This window comes from Hypoxylon trugodes (assembly GCF_022578975.1).
Source record: "Hypoxylon trugodes strain CBS 135444 unplaced genomic scaffold F4822scaffold_12, whole genome shotgun sequence".
NCBI classification, from domain to species: domain Eukaryota; kingdom Fungi; phylum Ascomycota; class Sordariomycetes; order Xylariales; family Hypoxylaceae; genus Hypoxylon; species Hypoxylon trugodes.
In genome coordinates this window covers 468,722-493,286 of record NW_026250027.1, presented here as the reverse complement: position 1 = coordinate 493,286, position 24,565 = coordinate 468,722, and the positions used below count along the sequence as shown (strand labels likewise).

The window sequence follows — 24,565 nt, the reverse complement described above, 5'->3', positions numbered from 1 at the left end:
TTATCAATAATATTAGGATATTATTAGATATTTCTTAGAATATTATCTTTTCTTCTTTGACTTCTTTAATATTAAGATCCTTTAATCTATTAAGAATATCCATCTAAATATTTTCCTTTTCTTTAATATGGTAGATTTTAAAGTTAAAATATATAAAATTATCTATTTATTATAATTATTTATTGTTAAAAACTTTAATAATTATAAAAGATTTAAGATTATAATAATTTAAATAGATTTCCTAAAGTTTAATAATTCTTGATACCTATGGTTTCTATTTTTTTAATGTTTAATAAATAATTATAAATTCTTGGTTATATATTTTATATCTTATTTTTAATCCTTTAAAAATTTTGGAAAAATAAGTAATTAAATGTCATTTTTTATTATCTTCTAATTATTCCAATATTATTCTTATTACTTTATTTAAAATATTAATATATAATTAATTCCTTTTATTTAAATTAAACAATTTTATTATTAGATCTCTTATTATAATCTTTTTTATTTCCTAGAATGCCTTTTTTATTTCTTATATTTATTTAAAATCTTTTAGATTTTTAACATATATTATAATCATTATTAATTCTATAATTTTCTTAAAATTTTTAATTAGGGTTTTATTATAATTATAGAAATCATGGAAGGCTTATACTCCTGTAATGGTTTCTAAGATTGGCCATTTCTTAATTATAAATATCTTAGATTTCTAAATCTTAATTCTTTTTAAAAAGATTATATATCCAAGGTAATCAAATCTTTGGATAAAGAAGTTATTTTTATTTAAATCTATAAAAAACTTAACTTTTCTTAAGATCTTAAATATTTTATATATATCTTTTTTATATTATTTTCTAATTTTTAAATAAATTAAAATATTATCTAAATATATAAAAATATTTTTTCTAAAGAATTATCATAAAATATCCTAGATTATTTATTAAAAAATAATTAGTATATTTATAAATTTAAATAATATTACCAAATATTTAAAATAATTATATAATATTCTAATAATTATTTTCTATTTATTTCCATTAATAATTTATATAAGATTAAAAATAAATTTTAAATCCAATAATATAAACCATTTATTATTATTTATCTCTTTTTTTAAGCTTTTAATATATAATAAAGGGTATTTATTTTTAATCATAATCTTGTTTAATTATTAATAATTATAAATATTCTTTTATATTACTTTTCTTTTTTTATTTAATTTAGATATTCTATCCTTATTCTTTTTAAATATTAAAAAAACTAGGTATTTTATTAATAATTTTAATTTTTATATAAATCTTTTTATTTCTTTATTTTAGAATATAATATATAAGATTTTAAATTTATTTTAACTTAATTTATAAACCTAATATAATTTTGGATATTCTCTTTTCTTTAATATAATTTTATAATTATATTAATTATATTCTAATATATCTATATTTATATCTAGATTATCCTAAAATAATTTTAAAAACATTTTTATATATTTTTCTTTAATTTTAATTTATTTTTAATCATTTAATTCTTTAATATTTATATATTTTATTATAAAACATAAAGATATGGAATATCCCTTTATGAGGTTACTTATTTTAATTTATTTAAATTAGCCTTTTTCTGATGTTTAAAGACTAAATCCCTTTCTGGCTTATCCTAATAGAGTTGATTATATACCTAATTAATTCTTGGGTTACTAATTTTAAGCTATATCTTCCCTAAAATTAGTTTATAATTTATATTAATAAGATCAAAGGATATTAATTCTTAATATTCTTAAATCAAAATAAAAAGAATTGTAATTTATTTTTGATTTTTCTTCCATTATAGGCAATAAGATTTCCATTAATATTATTAATTTAGTAAAATATCTTTTTTTTTAATATAATATTCTATATATATTAATTAATCTTAGATAGATTAGATTAACTATATATCTTAAATTAATCAAGGTATCAAATTCATATCCTTTCCATATTATCTTTATAATTAAATAAGGTCTTTTAATTATTCCTATCAAACATATTAATTTAACTTTATTTAATATTATCTATAAGATTCCCAATAATTTTTCTATCATATTTTATTATTTATTAATTATATTAATCATTCCTTATAACAGGTCTATTAATTATTTAGTTTTTTCTTAAAAAACCATAATTTTATTTTCCAAATGTTATATTTTCTTTTAAGATTAATTAATTATCTCCCTATATTATAATAATATCTATTTATAATATCTATCTAGGATAACATTTAAATATTAAGCCATTTATTTCAGATATTTATAAATAGGTTTAATTAAAATAATTATACCTTATTTTTCCTTATAAAATAATATATAAAAGACCTTATATATGTTCTTATAATATCATTATATGAATTCCCAATCCTATCCATTTTTAATTACCCCTTTATAATCTAGATTTTTAAATATATTTAAGGTAAATAATTCTGGTATTCCTTATCTTTTAAATATTCTTCTAGTAATAATTCTATAGATTTTCCTGTAATTTTATCTCTTGTATTTTTGGGTCTGTATTTCATTACTTTTAGATATATATTTTGGATTTATTAGGTTACCAAAATTATAATAATAATAATCTATTTATTTAATTAATTATATATGGTATACTAATTCTGGTTCAGGGGTTTAATTCTATCCTTCTTTATTATTAGAATCTTATTAATTTTATACCATTTACTAATATAATTATATTCCATTAAAGTATATCAGAATAATATTCTTATTTAATAATAATATAGTAAAGATGTTTTAATTATTAACTTATATTAAAAACATTATTTCTTTTTTTATCTTTCTTTCCATATTTTAATCTATATTTCATAATGGTTTTTATTCATCCAAAAAAGAACTGGATTCCTCTGAAGAAATATTTATTTCTTTTTCCTCAGAATCTCTCATACTTATTTCATTAAGATTCTATAATTAATTTATTTAATTTATAAAGTTCTCCATTTTCATTTATTAAATAACTTTGTTATAATTTAATAATAGGTTTTCTTCTTCTTCCTCTTTTTCGATAATGTTAAATATTCTTAAGGTTAAAGATCTCAATATCATTATTATTATATTAATTAATCTTCTTTTTAGGATTTATAATTATCTTTTAGGTTTTTTATATTAACTCTTATAATATCCCATTTTTTGGTAATTATAATATTTAATCTTATTTAAATTCCTTTTAGATTTTTTATCATTATTAATTATATTAAGGTTTTAAATCTTAATTAATTCTTTTTTTCTTTGATTCTTTATTATTTTAGAACCTCTTTTCTTTTTATTATATCTTTTATATAATCTATTATTATAAAGAATTATTTTAATTATATATTCATTAATGATGGTAAGTTGTTTTTTTTTAAAGAATTTATCTTTTACCTAAGTAATTATTCTCTTATAAAGGTAATTAAATTATATATCTTTAAGTAATTATTTTATAGTTATAAATTATTTAAATTCTACCATATAAAATATAATTTATTTCTTTTATTTAAAGTAATAAATAGCCTTCTATATTTTTTTTTCTTAAATAATTTATTAAATATTATTTATATTTTGTTTTTAAAATGTTTATATAATTTAAAGATATATTAAAATTCTTTTGATTCTTTTTTGGTAATATTAAAATGGTTTTCTAAAATGGATTGAAACTATATAAGGGTTATTTTATTTAAAAATTAAATAATAATAAACATTTATTATTCTTTTTATAATAGGTTTTCTTTATAAAAAAATAAATAGAATTTTATATATATAAGCTAATCTTTAATATCTAAAATCCTATCATAAGTTAACAGATCTGTTAATTTATATCCTTTAATAAATGGAAAAGGGATCATTATTCTTTCCCTCCTTAATTAGGGTCTTCTACCTCCCCTTTCCTTCTTATCTTCCCCTTCCTCATTATTGTCATCGTTTAACAATCCAAGAGATACTGAAGATTGGGAAGGGACCAGTTATTAAGAAATTCCTGATAAGGATCCTTTAAGGGTCTTCTTTAATCTAGCCTCCTTTAAAATTAATTTTTTTTTAAATCTCTTAATTTCCTTAAAGATAATTATTATTCTAACTTGTTAATTAAGAATCTCTTTTTCTTCTTAATCATCTTTTCTTATTTTGATATTAATTTCTTTTTATATTTCTGATTTTGGGATTTATAAATGTATTTTAGGAAATATTATCTTATTAATGAATTAGAATATTTTTTTTATTAGTAATAAATCTTAAATAATATGAATAAGTATAAGTATTTTAAGAAATAATAAACTAAACTATTATAAATCATTTAGGTCCTTATTTTAAAATTCTTCCTTATTTAATTCTTCTTTACTTTTTAAATTAAGGTTTATTAATTTATTCTATATCTAATCATAATATTCTTTAAAAAATAACTTTTAAAAAATATAAAGGTTTTCTATTTTATCTTTAAAAATTAATAAAATAAAAAAAGATTTAATTAATAATAATAAAGAAATATCTTATAAATAATTTATATCATTTTTTAACCTAATATTAATATTAATTAAAAAGTTATTAAAATATAATAAACCTATATCTTAAAGAAGTATAATCATTGTTGGATTAATTAATTTAAGGTTTCTTAATTTAAAAATAATAATATCAATAATAAGTCAAATGGTTAAATTGGTTCTGTTTGTCAGAGAGGCTTGGAATTCTCTCATTATACCTAAAATAAATAATTTTAAATTAATAATTAAAGAATTATAAAAAAATGATTAGATATATAAGAGACTTCTTTTTTATATATCCTTCATTTAAATAATCTCTATCTTTTAAATAAAGACCTCTAGAAATCTCCTTTCTATTTATCTCTGTAATGTTCCCAGAGACCTTTAAAGGTCATTATATAAACCTTGACATTTAGTCTCTATTACCTTTATAAAGACCTTCTTTAATTGATTACCCTGGTCCTACCAGGTCCTTATTCCCTGGCCTTCCTCCTGTTGGATTGTAACACTTCTTTGCTTTCCAGATTAGGGTTTATTAATTCATTTTATATTTAATTGTAATATTCCTTAAAAAATAATTTTTAAAAAATATAAAAAAAAATTATTTTATTTTTAAAAATTAATACGATAAAAGAAGATTTAATTAATAATAATAATAGGATATCCTGTAAATGGTTTATACCATTTTTTAATTTAATATTAATATTGATTAAAAAGTTATTAAAATGTGATGAATCTTTATCTTAAAGAAGTATAATTATTATTGGATTGATTAATCTAGGATGTTTTAATTTAAAAATAACAGTAGTAATAATAAATTAAATAACTAAGTAAGTTTTATTTATTAAAAAGACTTAAAATTCTTTTATTATACCTGAAAAACTTATCTTAAATTAATAATTATAAAAAAAATAACTAAATATATAAAAAATATTTATAATTATATAATTATTCCTCTTTTCTTTTCTTTAAAATTTGTTACTATTATGATTTAATTAATTTAATTCCAGATTATTTAAATTATATAGATTATTTAAATCACTTTAAATCATATAAATAAACAGAATTACATCCCCTTATAATTCCTCCATAATTAATTTAAGATACTTCCACTCTTAATTCCTTAATTATTACCTAATATTATTAATTCATAACATTAAGATATTTTAATTTAAAAATAATAATATTAATAAAAGATTAAATAATTAAATATATAAAAAATATTTATGGTTTATATAATTATTCCTTTTTTTTAAATTTAATATTATTATAATTTAAGTAATTTATTTATTTAAATATAAATTTAAATAATCTGGTAAATCTAATAGATTTTTTAAATCTTTAATAATTATTTATGACTAATCATAATATTTCCACTTTTTAAGTCTTTAAATATTTACTTATTAATTGATTTATAACATAAATATAAATAAAAATATTTACATAAATTATTAAAAATCTCTTATATATTTAATTTTTTTTTAAAATTCTTTAATTATTAATTTAAAACTATTCTTATAAATATAATAAAAGAATTTTAAACCTTTTTAACAAATAAAATATACTTAATTATTTAACTTATTATTAATATTATTACCTTTAAACCAAAACACCCTGGATTAATCAAATCCAGTAAAAACTATACCTCCCTAAGGCATAGGTTCGTCACATTAAGGTGGACAGCTGCTGCCAGGTGACAGAGGAATCTTGGCAAGCACTCTGTAAACACTTTGCAAATAAGGGTTTTTACACTCTGTAATTAACATAGCTCTTAAAATAAACCGCCTAGTACCTCGTGAGTTGCAAGAATTTAATTCATTGTTTGAAGACTTGCGGCGCCGTATAAAGAATGTGTATCCTCGTGGATGACTTGGCCGATACACATTTAGAGCCTCATTTTAACATTTTTAAAAACGCCTACATCGAGCTAGACATCCATAGATGATTGATGGCATGAAAGGCCAGCGTGTGTCTCTGCATTTTGAGTTGCATATAATGGAATGCCCATATAAACAATTATATTATTCCTGAAACAAAGCCCTTGTTGTGTTTACCCGTAGAACAAAGATCAATATACGTTTCAATTACATCCCCTACAACTTGGAATATAAAATGAAGAACACACTTCCACTGTAGTTACTAACAATATGATACCCCATCCCAACGAACGTCGCCTGAAACAACAAGCAAGTATTTGCCCTGAGTTGTAATTAAATTGTCTTGACAAATATAAAAATCACCTGGAATAAACACGGAAAAATCATGACTATCGAATTCGAGTTAGGCACGGCTGATCACGCAGAGTTAATTACTCATCTAGAGCTACAAGGATTAGGAGAGGCTTACGGCCACGATGAATTCGAACAGCTCTACCAATATCACGTGAAAGAAATTAGCAAGGGTTTGAACTACTACATAATTGCCTACGACCTGGAAGATGGACTCAAGGTCTATGTGGGGTGGTGTTTGTTGCAGTGGAATCTACGGCAAGGAATTACAGTCGCGTGGCCCGAGGCCGATGAAAAAGAGACCCTTATAGCCAACAAGATTTCGACACATCCTCTCCTAAAGAAGCTTCAAGAAACCAATCAATTAGTCCTTGACGGTGACTTCCTATGTAAGTTCGTGCCATTTTCAATTTGATGCCATACTAATACCAACGTATTATAGTTGCTACAGACCTTTACGTGCAAGAGTGTCCCCAGAAAAAGGTATTCATAATTGCATTACTCGAACATCTAAAGAGTCTCGCAGATACTACGGGCATGAGACTTCTCTCTTTTGTGAAAGGAAGACCCAACGAAGATTTCCTCGAACAGCATGAGTGGAAAATGGAGGAATTGCTAAATCAGGCAGCGGAAGACTCGGAAGCGCTGCTGGCATGGCCACGCATGACTGTGCTACGTGACATAGCCTCCCATAGTATCAACCAAGCAAAGATTCATTTCAAAGCTTATAAGCATTTGTACGATGAGGCGGTGCAAGAAGACGAGTGCCTCGAGGAGCTTTGGCTGGGACTTGGCTTCGAGGAGGTAGGACCGAGCCTAAGCTGGCCCACTGACTGGCTCGAACCAGAGAATGGAGGGGTAGTAGCGCCTACTGTGATGCGCCTCCTAGAGTATATACCGAAGCAAGGGTTAATTTGGGAAGACTGGCAAGAAACTCGTGAAAACCTTACTGCGGCGTAGAAACATGCGAGTAAACGCTGATGGGTAGCTCCCCTGTCTTCGTAGCCTTGCTGTACTCATATATTGGGTCTAGGTCCCTTCTTAAGGTGATTGGGGGTTCCCAATGCCTCCCAAACCTAGGTAGGTAATATAGAAAGTCTCCGGCGATGAGCTGCTGGTAGCCTGTCGCTGTCTGTCGTCTAGGATGAACATCTAGTGGTGATTTCAGTGACGCGGCGAGCGGTTATTGGGAGGAAGGGAGGCTAGAGTTACACGCCCTATCATATTAAACATTAAATATCATTTAGCAATGTATTATTCTTTATCTGCTTATGCTAGGCCCCTAATTAGTACAAAGTGATAGCGTTCATTAGCCACATATGAGCGAGTAGTCGTATACAGAGGCATATGCCAGCTATGCTGCAGTTGCTCTGCCATGTTGCGCTCAAAAGCGCAGTTGAAATCCCTCTACCCGGAGGGTATTCGCCCATCTCGTGTGAAATTTCCAATAACCCTAACATCAGAAGGGTACGTAAGCACCAGGCGCCTTGCCATCCTATTCCGTAAATCAGTGCCACGAGGCGAGTTATCTAATGATGAGAAACGTATTCTTATCGTTCTCAGGAAATTGTGTAAGAGGGAACCGTCCCTGAATATTACGACCTGTAGGCCGCAGACCGATGACGAAACGAGTTTTGCTCCCTTCCTTATCGATGGCGTGGTGCGAATCTAAGTCCTTCATAAAACCGGCGTTCTCTCTCAAGTCCAAGGGCTTCTTCATTCATAAGTTCAAAGAGTAGCATCTGATCTCGCGCCGCGAGACCTCGTCCCTGCCCTCGGAGTTCATCGTTTTGATGAAGGTTAGGCGGAACATTCTCTCCATACATTCCACGGCGTAGGCGATCGGCTTCTTCGCGGTCCATCATAGGAGGAAGATGGGGGATATTTCCTTGGTTTGGTAAGAGTTCCTCTAACGGTCGTCGTTCCCGTCGGCCTCTCGGTACTTGAATTTGTCGTCGTGGTGGCGGTGGTGGCGCCGCACGGCGAGCGTGTCCTTGCTCGCCGGGGATGTTGAGGAAAGGCATAAATGCTCTGCCTCCTTCGTAGCCCGGTGGGTTTCTGCGGTATTCGCATTCCATCTTGTGACGGCATTGTAGGAATTCGCGCTGATCGCGGTAGTACTCTCCGAAACACAGCCAGCACCATTCGTGGCCACAGGTACCTTTGACCACACGTTAGCTAACTAGAGGATTGCTTGTGATACTAATTTGGATAACTTACACGTAACATGATCGCATCCAGTGTACTTAAAAATATTCCTCTTGCATCCTGGGCATGGCTTGGCGATCTCCTGGATGCATTTCTCGGATGCCTCGTTGTTCTTCTGGTTCCTTTGGCGGCGTCTCTCATACTCCTCGCAAGTCTCCCCTTTATGCCAAAGAATATTGTGTCTTACGCATAGGGAGCGCTTACATTCGTGGCATTTCGCGCGGGAACAGCCAGTGGGATGAATCTGGCCGAAGCTACAGCGGGGGTTGCAACACCAAACGAATTCCGGGATGCTTGAGACTAAGGCTCGCATTGCAAGTGTGTCATATCTCTGGAATACCTCGGGGCTGGCGAATGCTCGGACATTCTCGTACGTAAGGAGTTGAGGGCACTCGGGGCATCGAAGGTGATCCCAAGTGGTGGTGTCCAAGCTGGTAGTAATCCACTGAGCAATGCAACCCTTGCACATCTCGGAGTTATGCTTGCAAGAGGAGGTAATGCGTTTCTTATTCGGCATTTCCGAAATTCTCTTCTCGTCGTTACACACGATGCATGTCTCCGTCAGGGGTACTAGCCACGCTTCAATTCGGAGAAACTTATTCTCGAATGCGCGAGGTACCTCAAAGTCGATGACACTACCTAAGCGGATGTGGGTACTTCTCTTAGCTAGTCGCCCACGGTAGAACAGCTTGATGTCACCGATATCGATGCCGATGTTGCGTCGGCGCGGTCTTCGGATGTACACCGACGAGAAGACGTGATCCTTTAACCAACCCTTAATCCTCGGTACCTCTGTGTGAGTAGGTTTGTGATAGACGTATTTCTCGTTGAATCCATGGAGAACAAAGAACTCGCCGACCGGCACAAGGTCAATGGTTAGATAACGGCAAAGCCAATTCTGCACTTTACGTGCTTCCCAGCTGTTTCCCTGCAGGGGACTCGGTCTCAAGCCACCAGTGGCCTCGACTATGATTTGGTTGGCGTCTTTGACAAGGTGTGCTTTAGATTCGTTGGAGGCTCGCAATAGCTCTGCTATGATTTCGCGAATACTGCCTACGGTCTTTCCTTCTGCGACTCCACGGGCGATTGCTTCGAGTTGGGGTTTGGGGAGCTTTAGACCAGTGCCTTGCCAGATAATTCGGATGGAGCCGTCATCGCCCGCTTTCAGTACACGATACGTTAGGACCTGGGCCTCGTTGGGAATATCAGGTCCATCTAGGCGTTTGTCGTCCCAGAAGAACTGTACTTGAGCGTCATCTGGAATGCGTCGGTTGCCAGTCGGGAATTTCTGCTTCAATATTTCGACCGCCTGATCTAGCTGCGAATTCTCCTTTACAGTGGCAAAAATCGACTCTCGGCGGCTCACGGTTGTATCGATGTCGAAGAATCCTATTCTTTTTCCATCGCGGGAATGGTCGCAAGAGCCGCGACGATGTCCGCGAGCGTCCTTTTGATAACTTGATGGCTCTCCGTGGCGAATGGGTGCGGCGAACGACCAGCGCGAAAACATGGTAATGAGCGTTGCTAGGAAAATTAAATCAATAATAAGGAGTGGTCTCTCAGAACCGTAAGGCACATATAAGTTTTAAGAGGTGGTAATGTGTCAGGAAAAGACTGGACGGAGGGGCTCTAGAAGATCGAATAGAAAAGCCCACCACGATGCGGCCTCACTTTGAGGGTGGTCAGAGCTCGAGTCATCAATACTATCGTCAATTCTGATGAAAAGTATTACACCTTTCTTGGTACTACCTATCAGTGTTTTGAGATTTATGCGGGGAATGCGCAAGGGTAAGCCAGCACTGGAGTGCTAAGAAAGTGCAGAAAGCTGGGTATTGGGTGGTGCTTCCTGTGTGCATAGGGTACCTACCTAGCTATGAAGGTGGGCATCGAAAAAAAAAAAAAATCCATATCCTGCGAATAATAGATGGACAGGGCATCTAATTGGGCGACAACCTACATGGCGGCGCCCTACATGACGCCGATCGTGTGCGGTGGCACCAAACGACTACTGTGAAGCCACGTGAGACGACATCCAGCTCAACCTCGAGCTGTGTCCTGATTCGAGCATAAAAATGACGAGTTGTCTTCGACCATATAGATGTTGTCAAAATCCCATTAGCTCCACGACGTGCTAGTTTCTTGGCGTTATAGTAGCTAAGGGGTCCTGCAAGTAAATTCCGCTTTCCGACGTGGAGATACACGCCGGATATCTCCGTCCCGCAAGACTTACGCCCGAGCCCTACGGCGATCGTCCCATCTTTCCCCACCTAAGCGTTGCCCTGATCCGTACGTAGCTTGTGTTACTGCGACAAGTACCACTTCCGCTGAAGCATCATCCACAGTAAGCCACCCCCTGCCGTTACGTACGGGATGCTCGCCTCACGGAGCCTTGAGGTTTTGTACACGAACACCTCAGTGATGTACAAGAAAAGAACTCCGACAAAAGTCAGGATAGCAAGGTCGTACACCTGAGCGTTGGTAATGTAATAGGCGGCATAAAGCCTAATAAAGCCAGTATAGACATTCTTCACACCATAAACGTGCGCTAAGAGCGGATGCGGCGGCGGCGCTCCAGGGCCACTAAATGCGCGAAGAGATGTCGTGGGATTGCTCACGTAACACACAACAGTGTGAATTGTCGCAGATAAGGTGCACTATATGGGATCCAACATTAGCTCATCTCTGCACGTAAGAAGGATCACACGAGTTCTAATCTTACATATAACAAGAAGTATGGTAAGTACCCCCCTTGATGGTGCGGGATGATTGAAGAAAGATTACTCATTCTAAACAGGTTCTTAAGTGAATCCTAAGAGGATAGAGCACAATATTTTTGTACGAGAAAAAGACAGTTTAATTACTATTCCTTTCAAAATTACGACGAGGGAAACCCCAGCCTTTATACCATAACAGCTAGGACTACATGAAGCCCCCGGCGCCTTTATTCCTTATACATGCATTGCACATATCCATACAAGCATTAATACAGATATATGGTTAAAGAATGAACTACTCAATCTCAGCACAAGTCAGCCCCATACACTGTTTTTATATCATTCAGGCCTCTCTACTTAGTTATAAATAGAATGGCTTTTCTACGCATATATTTTTGTCTCGACACACAAACATCATAACATTTGGAAAGTACAATGACAAAACTCAGTATGGTATTATCTTAGCTGTGTTTTATCGCTATAAGCGGAATGGATCAATCTAAGTTTTCCGCTTAACTACATTTACAATGACGAAGAATAGGGGTGAGACTCAGTCTCTTGCTTCATAATCCAACAGAAGTGAAAGCCTCTCGACTCTTCCTTGCCTAGTATTTAGTATTGCATAGCAGACGTGGTTGGTCAATTAGATAGCAAGTTGCCCAACTCACCCCAATCCACAAGATGCTCGAATAGGTCTAGATTATTTCCAGACTACCAGGATCTTACGCACTATCTATCCGTAAGTCCCGAATTTTATGGACAATAATTCACCAATGATATGTAGACCGAGAGCGACGGCCGGGAGTATTGGCACTACTCATTGTTTAAACGATCAAGAAGTACCAGCTTTCCCCCAGGTCGAAGCGCTGGCATGAAAATCTTGAGCCAATTGGGTTTAGACCCCAATTCATCTTCAGTTTCGATTTGTTCCATGGTATAGGATTTATAACTAGTCTCAAACATATAGCTCTGCAGGCCGGCGATAACGAGCAACTTGAGTCGTAGCCAGCGACCCATTTCTTGTGCTCTCTCTATAATTTCGTGCTTACCGATGCACCCGCGTTCAGTATTGAGTTCATTACTATATATGCGAAGATCCAGAATAACACTCTCGAGGCTTGGCATCTGCGACCAAGAAACCCATAACGGTGAGGCTCGGTCGAGGTCTATTGCCATGTCGAGAACTTCCAAGTTAGCGTAACCAATCTTAGCCTTAGGACCAACCAAGCCACGGGCATCAAGATCCAACAGAGTCAACGGCGAACGGATAACAATGTGCCTTAAGAGGTCGTAGATATGAGGTGTGCCAAACGGCGCACTTTTCTCTGGGGGCCGGAAATCATCATCATCAAACGGAAGGATACCCCGTGAGCGTCGTCCGCGGATAGGGAAAGCCTCCTCCCAAGTATCAAGAAAGGATTCCTCTCCAATATTGTCAGGTAATGAGTCTGGACCGAGTTCAAAAACCTGGGCACTCTGCCGAAAAAATATCTTAACGACCTCGTTGTGGCACAATTGATTAATCATCACGAGGCGCTCATCGCGTGTCTTGGTGGGAAGAAGAATGTGATCCTTATCGTGATGCTCAAAAGTCTCCCATAGAGAACTTGCGCTACTAATTGTTCCTTTTGTGTAGATGATAGATCTCATTAGTGGCCCAGAAGATGACTTTTTACACGCACTCCAGTCAGATAAGAGGAGATCAAATGCACATCTTGGTTCCGAGCCCATCGCGTTAGAAAGAATCATTGATAGTATCTCGGGAGCAACCTGATGGTTAGTGCGGGTTACTCGCTTCCTTTTCTTCATTGACCTATTATAGGGGCGAGAATAATTGGGCACTGGGGGCTGGAAATCGGCACTGTCATCAGGCAAGGTTACCTGGTATTCAGGAGGAAGGCAGTGACTAGGAAGGGGCTCTGGAATCACCCCAGGTAATGTAGGCAATGGCCATGAGAGATTTCGTTGGGATATCGCATCATGGATGTTCATTGAAATGGGGGCCATATTTTTGTTCATTATGCCCATCGATGCTTGTGCGACTTTAGGTTCCTGATAAACTTCTTCTATTTGGATACCTTCCGTATTGGTGATTTTTTTATGCCAGTGTTTGCCACACTGCTCACAAACAGTCTGCAATTGACTGCCTACATATTGTTGACGTTTAAATCCTAAGGGTGCTGAGTGAAATCGGGCCGTGCAGAGCGACTGTCTGTCTCCCGCACTCACCCCACAGGAGATAGGGCTTCCGCGAAGGGCATAGCTACTCCTACGAGCATTGGCAACCTTTTTACTTGCCGCTTCCTTCTTTTTACGGCGCTTGAATAGAACGGCCGCTGCTATTTGGGGAACAGGAGGATACTCCGTGCCATGACGATTTTCATACATGCTGAATTGTGGAATAATATATAACTGCTATATTTGTGGGATGAGGTATACAGATATTATCTGGTTGAGGTCGGCATAGAAGAAATTGCGGGCCTTCGCTGCTGATTTATATCATTTCTCATCTTTATGAGCAGAAGGAAATTGTTTGAATCATGTTGTGAGGACATAGAGTGAGATTTAGACTGAAAGAAGTGCATAAAAGGATATTTGTATTTATATAGATATCATTGTGTATTACGATATTAGTAAAGTATTATGGTATTATGCATCAATCAATGATTATATCATCTCACTGCGGTCACGTGCTGCCTTCGTAGAGGGAAAAATCCAAGAGTTCCTTGTTTGTACCTAGGTAGGCACACTCAACTCTTCAACGTGATTTTTCAATTCGGAAGACTTATCCGATTATTTAATAACGCATTAATTAATATGACGTGGAACATGGAGATGGACGTACCAAAAGCGCTTGACAGCTTATGAGTCTATCAAGGACCCGACTATTCGGCACCGATAGGTCAACCAGATTCCCGGCTACGTGGTTGCAATCGCGAAGACCTCACTAATGTAGGTACAATCATGCGGTAGATGGTGAGTAATGGGCACTACCTAGGGTAGCACCATCAATACTAAGTTGCTATTCGGCGCCCTATCTTTACCTTGGTATTTCGTGTAGAAACTAACACATAACCCTACATTTAGCATAAATCAGACCGTTCGATGTTCCCTATGCCTTGGAGCTCTTGGGATCGGCCCGCCAAGCCCCAGAGTTAGGGGACGCCATACTCATTTCAGAAAAGCATTACTGAAATTGTATGATGGCTGAGCTGAAGGGCGTTGCAAAAGGTCTTCGCAGCGGAAAGCGGCGCGATATATACTAAATTCAAACTATTGCTTTGACGTATTTGCGACAAATCAAGGCGAGAAGCTGAATTGAAACGATTCCAGCATGTATTAAAGGTTCAGAAGTTCAAGATTCATAGGAATCTGAGTGCCTATTCTGCCTGAGGCACACATACTAAACTGCGGATGATTGGCCTGCTCGGACTTTATCCTTGCAAGTCCCACTGTGGAGTTATTACTGCAGCCATTATGGCAGGGGTACATCTCATATCAAGATATCTACCATAAGTTCCCATCATCTCGATGTACTCGAGTACGATATCAAGATCATATTTCATACGCAAGCGCAAAGTGCACAGAAGAACGGCTCGGTCTCAGTGGGCCATTCGAATTAGAGCTCGACGAGTTAAAGGGTCAGACACACGTTTTTCACCTTTCCCGTACCAATGGCTCGGAAAGGGAGTCGTAAAGTTAGGACAGGATGTCTTACTTGCAAGTATGTACTTCATATAAATGGAAAGCAGCCAATCGGAAATTTGGACTAACATTTAATAGAGCACGGAAAGTTAAATGCGACGAGAACAAGCCACACTGCAATCGTTGCATCAATACTGGCCGTAGGTGTGACGGCTATGGCTCCAAACCAACCCCGGGATTGCTGTGGCACCGCCCACGCCAACTTCTCTCGTGTGTTGATCACGTAGGTGAAGGAAGAGCTTTACAATACTTCTACGAGAAAACAGCCTTGTACCTATCAGGAGCAACGGATCCATATTTCTGGACTCATCTAGTTATGCAATTCAGCAACTTTGAACCCGCGGTTAAGCACTCCGTTATTGCCATCAGCTCATTATACGAACAATTCCAGGCCGAAGCTGCCGCCCAATCAGGTGTACAACTGAGAAGTAACAGTCTTGCGCTCCAACATTACAATGCTGCCATTCGCGAACTGAAGTCAACCGATGACCAACCTTTAGTACTACTCGTTTGTATTCTCTTCATCTGCATCGAGTTTTTGCAATCCAATAAAGATGCTGCTATACAACATTGTAAACACGGAATCGCTCTATTGGAAAATGTCAACTACTCTTGGGCTAGAGAGCATTTGGTCCCAGTATTTCGCCGTTTAAGTACATTTCCATTCTATTTCGGGCAAGGAAGCAACGATTTCCCCGAATTAGTCTGTGTAGATGACCCTCTGCCGAACTTTTTTCAAACTTGGGCCGATGCACAAGCGGCAATGGATATCATATTGAGTAGGACATTACGAGTGGTCCGGGAAGGAGATGGATACCGCTTTGGGAGCTTACGATACAAGGCAGTGCCACCCGAGCTACTAGCAGAACAGGACGATATTAGGTACCTCTTGGGTCAATGGCACATTCTATTTAAGAGTCTAGATGCTAGGTCCACGCTACCCATGACCCCTGCCATTGAGAACTACAACTTAGGGGTAAACTTCATTGAAGTGATGTCTCGTGCCGTTTTGTCAGCACGATACGAGACCTGCCGAATCTGGTTGGAAATAGCTTTTGAGCCGGACGAGCTATGTTTCGATTCGCATCTAATCGGCTTCCGGCGGATCCTTGATACATTCTTGATGCTCGATGCAGCCATTCCAGAGTCGTCTCGGGTCCCTGCCGCCAAACGGGATCCACAATTTATCTTCGAGACGGGATTTTTGCCGATACTTCATTGCACTGCAACGAAATGTCGCGATTTCAGCATGCGGCTAGAAGCCTTACGATTGACTACAGTACTTGGTACCCCACGAGAGAATCTATGGGAGGCGGGTCAAATGTTTGCGATGGCAAAACGAGTTATCGAAATAGAGCACGGCGTCGTATTGAACGATCTCGGACAATCCACTGGTCCTCCTTTATATCTAAAATTTCCAGACGACGAGATGAGGATACGATTTACTATACCAGAATCTAAGGTATCAACGTTTATTAATGTAGACGGGAAGGAGATGCGCGGCTGGTCTACCGGCTTCGTTATGCGCGATCATCAAAACCACGTCTATATTCGAGAAGAATTTATCCCGGCTGAATGCTCTGACAAAACCGGCTTTCCTACTTCCCCTACGTAAACGAGGCCGAGGCTTATAAGAAGTGTGGGAATACGATGTCAATTCAAACGCGAGCTACTTCTCACCTCCTCCTTGTAGCATCCACCTAGGACCTCAACCCACCATACTGGAGCAATAAAGTATTCAGGCCATCCACATCAAAATATCACGCTATCCTCAATTGGCTCTCGAAGATAGTGCCACCAGCAGGGTAGGCACGTTTGCGAGAGTACGTCGATACCGGATAATTGGTCATATCAAAGGTGCGGCTACACCGGTAGCGAGTTCGCGGACGCCTGGACGTCAGTCGTTTCTCCAGTACCACGACTCTCCCACAAAGAGCATCAAAGTACATAGATGTGCCGCCGTGTAACCCTTTTTTTATCGAGAATAGGGTTCGAATATCGACCCTTTTCATCAAGATCCACTTTTACACAACCACCGCAGGATAGGAGTTTTGTTACACCAAAGAAAGGCCATAGAGTAACAAAGCAAGAAGAACAGAAGTTTTATGCAGCTCCCCAATACAAGTATCCTAGTCCTACAAGTGAAAGCCACTGTTTCTATTAAGTAGGAAGAGTGCATCACTTCATTCACTAAAAAAACTCTACCTTTAAGGTATTAGGCGGCCGTACGATTCATATCCAAATCTAGGAGATCTTGTACGTATATAATAGATATAGGTTAGTAATTTTCATATATCTATCAAGTCAAAATCTACGAGCTAAATATTTTCGTGGACAAGTTCGATACTATTATAACAATGGCATCCGAAACCCCTGTGGGAGGACATCTTATAGCCGGCCAACAGAGACTTCTAATTGAGGAACTCGTGGATAAATTTACTGTTGATGAGTACTATAAACGCATACCAATCTCTTACGGAGTCGAACTGCAGTTTATGATTCCCGTTCTAACAGCAGGCAACCCAGATCCACATAATGATGACTTCCGCAAGGTCGCCGTTGTCCCTCCCGAAACTACATATGAGCAAAAAGAAGACATAGTTCGCGACGAAGTCCTACGAATCCTCCGTGAAGAGGTAGGGGTGCCAGCGTGGACACATCCTGGTCCTCCATACCCGATTCGCGCAACAGTAGACATAATGGACGCAGAGTCCCGAGCTGTTTCGGGTATGGACCAGTACAGCCAATGGGTCGTGACGACCGACCGGGAATTAATCCCGAAGCCAGAATTCGCCGTGTTTTATTCCTGGGTAGGCGTAAAAGTCAGGTCTAACAAACGAGTCGTGAGCTGGCCAAATCATTTTGATGAAATCGCACAGGCTATAGTAGCTCTACGCTATAATCTCCGTATGCGCCTCAGACACACAACATTTTTATCTGTCCATGTAGGCGAATCGTGGTTTGATCCTATGACATATGAGATGGGGCCTAGGTTCTTCAGAGTATTCTGTACGCTATGGTGGTTTCTTGAACAGCATGTGATGGATCTCGTGCATCCATCTCGTCGAACGAGCCCTCATTGCCAACCTATAGCGGAAAAGTCGCGTCTTGCCCGTATGTCCGGCATGGATGTATCAAAGGAGTTATCGGAGGAGGGAATGTTCCCAGCAAATTTTAAGCATTCTTATGAGCAGATACTCTACATTGCTCCGCCCAGCCTTTTCCTTCATGGCATAGAATGGGAGCGGATCAAAACCATCTGGTACGCAGAAGACGCCGATACAATTTGTCAGAAGATGACAGTGCCAGTAACAAAAGAGATCACCATGTCAATACCTGCAGGTGGGGACACAACGTTTTTTCGGACCGAGAGTAGAGGTAGTGTTGGTTTCCAGGGCTTCACGAAGAACGCCACCCCCGAGGATCGTTGCTCACACAATGATGGAGAGACCGGTACGGTCGAATTTCGATGCATGGAAGGTACTCTTGATCCACTTTTAATACTGAACTGGTTGGCAGTTGTTATTAGGATATATGATTTCTCGCGGCGAGGTAATACAGCTGACATTAAGGCTCTAATTCAAAGGGCAAGAGGAGCTGTTCCTTATGATGGCTTACAACTACTCGAAGACCTTGGTCTTCCCGAACAGTTTGAATACTTCCAAGAGAAGATTCGTAACCATTGGAAAGAGATTGATATAGATCATGGTCATGATATGTTCGTTGGTCGCTATGGCGAACCAACAAGGAAGGGTGTAAAGTGGGTAGTCCTTTGAATACATATTTCTGATAGTGTTATATATATAGAGCTTCCATGTGCTAAAAGGGGTATCGAGATAGAGGATATGCCAAGACGGCAGATTCCATAGACCCTGCTATAATCCCAGGAATGCCCTAACCGTATATGGTATAGCTCCATCTCCCCTAGTGATGGTACCGAGGAACAAAAACAACAGTAAACGCCGCTCCGTAATTGTCATCCTCTCTATCTCTCTCTCGTCATCTTTTCGTTCACACTCATAACTTCCAGAGGACTTGATCATCATGTCGCTCACACATCTATGGCCTCATATATTGTTAGCAGCGCTGGGCGTTGCATCTGCATCTGAGCTCCAGATTCCTATGATATCGGAACAGAAGCCAATGCAAGTTGATAACGTACTTGGTAAACCATTGGTTGACACCGACGACCTACAAGCAAGCATCAAAATCGAGAACCTTGTTAGTCGCGCCAAGGATCTATATAGTATCGCGGAATTATCCGAGCCTGAATATGGGCATCCTACTAGAGTCATCGGCAGTGCAGGTATGTGACAGCACGATTTTAAATAATACGAGTTGCGCTTCATACTCATCAACCACGTTACGTAGGACACAGCGCGACGTTAGACTATATATATTCCGCATTAGAAGACCTTGGCGGTTATTATACCCTTTCAAAGCAGCCCTTCCCTGCTGTTCTAGGAAAGGTTTATGAATCTCGCTTGGTTGTTGGTCATGAGGTGCCCGAGTCCGCCTCGCCAATGTCATTGACTCCTCCCACTGCCAACAAGGAGCCTGTCTACGGAAGGCTTGTTCTCGTAGAGAATGAAGGATGCGATGCATCCGACTATCCAGCTGACTTAGCAGACAATATTGCTTTCATCCTTCGTGGCACTTGCTCTTTCGGGACCAAGTCGGAGCTCGCTGGCAAGGCGGGTGCCGTAGCAGCAATCGTGTATAACTATGAGTCCGGAGGCGTTTCAGGAACTCTAGAAACCCCTACGCCTAATCACGTCGCTACATTTGGCCTGTCTGGTAAGGAAGCCGGGCCTATTCTCAAGAAGTTAAAGGGAAGCGAGGTTGTTGATTCAATTGCCTACATCGATGCCGAGGTTAAGCAGATTGAGACCACGAACATCATCGCTCAAACTGTTGAAGGCGACCCGGATAATTGTGTCATGCTTGGTGGCCACAGTGATAGCGTCTCAGAGGGTCCCGGTATCAACGACGACGGCTCAGGTAGTATCACTCTTCTCGAAGTCGCAACTCAATTGACCAACTTTAACGTTAACAATTGCGTACGGTTCGCCTGGTGGGCTGGAGAAGAAGAGGGTCTCCTCGGATCGGACTACTATGTCGAAGTTCTTCCGCAAGAGGAGAACCTAAAGATTCGCCTCTTCATGGATTACGACATGATGGGCAGCCCGAACTTTGCCTACCAAGTGTATAACGCGACTAATGCTCTGAACCCCGTGGGCTCGGAGGAATTGAGAAATTTGTATGTGGATTTTTACACATCGCAAGGTCTCAATTATACTTTCATCCCTTTTGATGGGCGCAGTGACTATGACGCTTTCATCCAAAATGGCATCCCGGGTGGGGGTATTGCAACGGGCGCTGAGGGCGTTAAGACAAAAGAGGAAGAAGCTATGTTTGGCGGTAAAGCCGGGGACTGGTATGACCCTTGCTATCATCAACTATGTGATAACATTGGCAATGTCAACTCAACTGCTTGGTTGGTCAACACCAAGGTTCGTTTCTCTCCCTTTTAAAACATTGACGCTATGATCCTAACTGTTATTAGCTCGTTGCGCATTCGGTCGCGACGTTCGCCGTTTCTTTTCATGGCTTTCCCGAACGCTCAGACGTGGTGAACATGGCAGACAACAAACGGCCCGCTAAATACCATGGGCATCGCCTCGTTCTATAAACCAATACTTTTGTCAATCCAAACATTTACCAGTTTGTTCGTCACTATCTAAACACGTCCAAATAGAAGGGATATAGTGTAATAGTATGCAAAATCACATTTATACAACTACCTGATCTAATTATCAATTGATTGCAACAATTAGAAGTGACAAACTTGCATTAACATCAGATGAAACATAGAATGAAGTTACTAATATAATCTCAACGTTAGGCCGGGGCGTCATTATAAATCTTCGCACAGATTACATATGGGCTCTGAATTGAACGACTATACTAATAACATACTAGTTTACAATTATTTATACAATTATATGTAACCTACTAGTATATTTAATTCTACTAGTAACATTTACAGTAGGTAGTCACATGAGTATAGCTTGTGTTATCCACTAGAAGTTCGAAGTAACGAGGATGAAAATACTATACACGAACAGATGGTCACAGGTTTTGGTGAAACAACATATCATTCAAAGGCATCGCGGTCGTCAAAATAACTCTATCAACGAAGACGGGCTCTGACGTGGTCCAATAATTTAAGCTCTATTGGGCCAGTGCAAGAACACCGGCACTGTCCTACGGCGCGTTGCTGTACAGTTTCGCTTTTGTACACAGTCACGTCAAGTTTTGGCACCGGGGATATGTTCCAGTAACATTGAATCACGGAGACCCCTGGACCCCCAATGATTCACAGTGCATCTGAGTTAGTCCTCGAGGTGGGTGGACCTCTGGGTCTTCCCTTCGAGTATTTTTTTTATATAATACTCTTGGTTTACCTCAATTCTTTCCGTCATCTTGGCTCTTCAACCATCGGTACAGTACAACATCATACCAGACTTGAGAACATTTTATCTTCTATCTTTGCAGAATCACAATGCAGCCCTTCTCTCAGAACTCCTTCTCGGCCCTTGGGGCCTCAGTCCTCATTGGACTCCTTGGCATTAGTCCAGTAGCGTTGGCGGGCATGACGACCTTGACCACCTCTACTGTGGCCACCCCCTCTCCTACGACTTCTGCTTCAGCAGCCGCAAACCAGGGCAACTTCGTATTCATGATTGTCAACTCTCACACGGCTGCGGTATCAACTTCCCACGCCGCAGGTGCTGGTAGCCCAACGGCCATCCGCAAGGATACCAATAGGAACTTACTGCAGCCCCAAGAGACAGCAACGTTCGCGGTGCCGACTGGAGTAAGTTGTATTCTACTGCATAAAGTCTCACTTTACATGTCCTCTTGCTAATTTATATAACAGTGGAGCGGCCGTATGGGTATGTGGGAGGATACCTACAACCAAGCTCTCGACCGAGGCTCATTGTTGGAGGGATCCTTCATCAACGACGCGACCGGTCAAGCCGTTCTGGCCGTGGACGTGAGCTACGTGTAAGTAACCCTTAATATCAGGCCAATGAGCTTCTCTAACATGGAATCTAGGGACGGTTTCACGGTTCCGATGGTGTGCGAATGCAACAACCAGGTGGTCCTGGGTTGCAATCTAGATTTGCACGAGGTGTGCCCGGTTAGTAATCACGCAATTATCCTACTAACTCAGACTAGAGGCTAATATAGGTTATAGGACAACCTCAAGGTAAACGAAAAGACATGCGCAAACCCTTACCGGGAGCAATCTGGCCGTCCTGGCGACGCCAATATCTTCAAGGACTGCGAAAAGATGGCGTATACGTATCCCACGGACGACGAGGCCACTAAATGGAACATCCCCGGATGCAGTCGCAACCTTATGTGCTGCATAGGGACAGCCTGCAAGAACCACCCGGGCCAGGTTAAATGTCCCGGTGCAGTTGGCCAGACGCAGCCCTGTGGCGGCTCGTAGGAAGTTTAGTGGGTTCGGACTGGGCGGGTTCCCAGGGTGATTATGGGGTAGACATGTTAGGCGCACAAAGCATCGAAATTCGAGAATAAATATAGCGTCAATTTACCCAGATGATGAAACTTCTCGTAGCTCCCCCGATGAATTCATAGGTGAAACCCTACTCCTTGGTTGTTTTATTACATAACAACAATCCACGCAACTCCATATCAATAATACGAATCTCAAAGCACTATGATAATTAGCTAAGAAATAGTTTACGTAAGATACAACTAGCAACTACGTACCATATCGCAATTGTAACGGTGAGAGATAGATAGTCGGTGCCCTCCCAAGGATACGGATCTTCGGACGATGACCAACGACGATTACTCAAACTGATAACAAATATTGAAGGGATCGCGAGGGAGAGTACTAATACATCTCCGCAAACTATGCAGGGTGGAGAGACCCGAGGTATCGTATGCGTTGAATCGAGCAGTCCCATCCTACACCAAGAGATTAGTAATGCGGTCGTTAAGGGGTTCGTCGGAAATCCCTGGCGAAACTATACAGAAGAATTGAATACAAGAAAAAAGAATTTGTATAATTAAAACAAAATGATTTTGAAAAATTACTTACAATTCGGAACCGTCTACTACGAGCGCAATAACAGCCTTGAGGTTATGTTCAGCGTTAGTGTTGAAAAAGACTAGTATCAATGCCTTACCACCGAAACGGAAAGCCCCAACGTCTTTCCCCAAGAAACACTCTCATAGACCAAGTTAGCCAGTAATACTACGGAAGCGCCCAATCCAAGAATTCGCGCGATTGCGCCCGCAATAGCTGTAGCCCTAGGTGCGCGTGGTCGAGCCATACCTAGGTAGTTGTGGAGGGAACTTGGCGGGAGAGACCCGGCGACAACAACATTAAAAATAGCAAGTTAAGGCGGTTACGATTTTGTCTGTAACGTCGCGATATACCTAAGTATATATGCCGCGAAACTGGAAAGACCCCAGCCAAGAAGTTCAATAAGGGTCCTAGGCTTGAACTGGGGTTTTCAGGGCCGCCGCATATTAACCGTCCATTCGGATGCAAAGTTCGTCTTGGCGGCTAGTCGTCAGCACCCTCGGCGCGGTTCAGGCTTAACTACTACAGTAAGAGTATCCGTGATCATACTTGGAGAGGATCTTCATACACTTTTACGGGTTATTCATCCCCGAATGGATAGTAGTTATCTTTTTGGTGTATACTCTCCCTAGGATATAATTTGTTAGGATATGAGATGGATTTCATAGTCGCATTATAATATCTCCAAGGAAATAAGATTCAATTCAAAACCTCTATAAACCAAGTTTATTAGACATACTTAGAGGGCTATTTTATAGACTTCCCATATTTAGGGGATAATATGGTGTCTGTATACCATCGCGGGTTTATATCTAACGCCTTGGTGTTGCACCTTCACAATTATTATTATTAACATCACTCAGAGACATGATTGTCTAGAAAGCGTTTTCAATTGGAAACGAAGGAGTTTATAAGTTGTAAATGCGTCAATATCGAATTTTTATAAATATTTAAGTGTTGAGTTAATAGACTCTAGTACAGCTTCTAAGAAACGGCCTCGTTTCACAACGGGAGCAACTTAAGCTTAAATCCGATCGTTAGCGCTACTGCCTATTTGGGTAATTCGAAGCGGAGAAGCTAGCTTTACC

General features: G+C 38.6%; 8 protein-coding genes across 8 annotated transcripts; 5 read left to right on the top strand and 3 right to left on the bottom strand.

Moving 5' to 3' along the window:
• Window positions 1–6,496: 6,496 nt before the first annotated feature.
• Window positions 6,497–7,682, top strand: F4822DRAFT_440766 (uncharacterized protein; the record flags this gene model as incomplete). The annotated part of the gene is made up of 2 exons (XM_051462789.1): window positions 6,497–7,111; window positions 7,165–7,682. Exons 1-2 carry the CDS (start codon window positions 6,757–6,759, stop codon window positions 7,680–7,682), a joined length of 873 nt encoding a protein of 290 aa, XP_051308853.1. The 5' UTR covers window positions 6,497–6,756.
• A 593-nt stretch (window positions 7,683–8,275) lies between these two features.
• On the bottom strand, window positions 8,276–10,835 carry F4822DRAFT_91881 (uncharacterized protein). The gene is made up of 2 exons (XM_051464163.1): window positions 8,943–10,835; window positions 8,276–8,883 (listed from the first exon to the last, which is right to left on the bottom strand). Exons 1-2 carry the CDS (start codon window positions 10,438–10,440, stop codon window positions 8,369–8,371), a joined length of 2,013 nt encoding a protein of 670 aa, XP_051308852.1. The 5' UTR covers window positions 10,441–10,835; the 3' UTR covers window positions 8,276–8,368.
• A 1,622-nt stretch (window positions 10,836–12,457) lies between these two features.
• On the bottom strand, window positions 12,458–14,032 carry F4822DRAFT_440765 (uncharacterized protein; the record flags this gene model as incomplete). The annotated part of the gene is made up of 1 exon (XM_051462788.1): window positions 12,458–14,032. One exon carries the CDS (start codon window positions 14,030–14,032, stop codon window positions 12,458–12,460), a length of 1,575 nt encoding a protein of 524 aa, XP_051308851.1.
• Window positions 14,033–15,318: 1,286 nt separating this feature from the next.
• On the top strand, window positions 15,319–16,964 carry F4822DRAFT_434999 (uncharacterized protein; the record flags this gene model as incomplete). Its single annotated transcript, XM_051462108.1, has 2 exons — window positions 15,319–15,368; window positions 15,428–16,964. 2 exons carry the CDS (start codon window positions 15,319–15,321, stop codon window positions 16,962–16,964), a joined length of 1,587 nt encoding a protein of 528 aa, XP_051308850.1.
• Window positions 16,965–17,678: 714 nt separating this feature from the next.
• F4822DRAFT_91860 (uncharacterized protein) lies at window positions 17,679–19,233 on the top strand. The gene has a single exon (XM_051464162.1). It carries the CDS (start codon window positions 17,707–17,709, stop codon window positions 19,123–19,125), a length of 1,419 nt encoding a protein of 472 aa, XP_051308849.1. The 5' UTR covers window positions 17,679–17,706; the 3' UTR covers window positions 19,126–19,233.
• A 110-nt stretch (window positions 19,234–19,343) lies between these two features.
• F4822DRAFT_422093 (Zn-dependent exopeptidase) lies at window positions 19,344–21,196 on the top strand. The gene is made up of 3 exons (XM_051459858.1): window positions 19,344–19,655; window positions 19,721–20,862; window positions 20,916–21,196. Exons 1-3 carry the CDS (start codon window positions 19,394–19,396, stop codon window positions 21,039–21,041), a joined length of 1,530 nt encoding a protein of 509 aa, XP_051308848.1. The 5' UTR covers window positions 19,344–19,393; the 3' UTR covers window positions 21,042–21,196.
• Window positions 21,197–22,248: 1,052 nt separating this feature from the next.
• F4822DRAFT_91835 (uncharacterized protein) lies at window positions 22,249–23,100 on the top strand. Its single transcript, XM_051464161.1, has 3 exons — window positions 22,249–22,420; window positions 22,472–22,556; window positions 22,614–23,100. The coding sequence occupies exons 1-3, from the start codon at window positions 22,305–22,307 to the stop codon at window positions 22,869–22,871; spliced, it is 459 nt and encodes a 152-aa protein (XP_051308847.1). The 5' UTR covers window positions 22,249–22,304; the 3' UTR covers window positions 22,872–23,100.
• F4822DRAFT_422089 (uncharacterized protein) lies at window positions 22,949–24,438 on the bottom strand. The gene is made up of 5 exons (XM_051459857.1): window positions 24,217–24,438; window positions 23,578–24,105; window positions 23,490–23,524; window positions 23,156–23,356; window positions 22,949–23,100 (listed from the first exon to the last, which is right to left on the bottom strand). Exons 2-5 carry the CDS (start codon window positions 23,722–23,724, stop codon window positions 22,974–22,976), a joined length of 510 nt encoding a protein of 169 aa, XP_051308846.1. The 5' UTR covers window positions 23,725–24,105; window positions 24,217–24,438; the 3' UTR covers window positions 22,949–22,973.
• Between the last annotated feature and the right edge of the window lie 127 nt (window positions 24,439–24,565).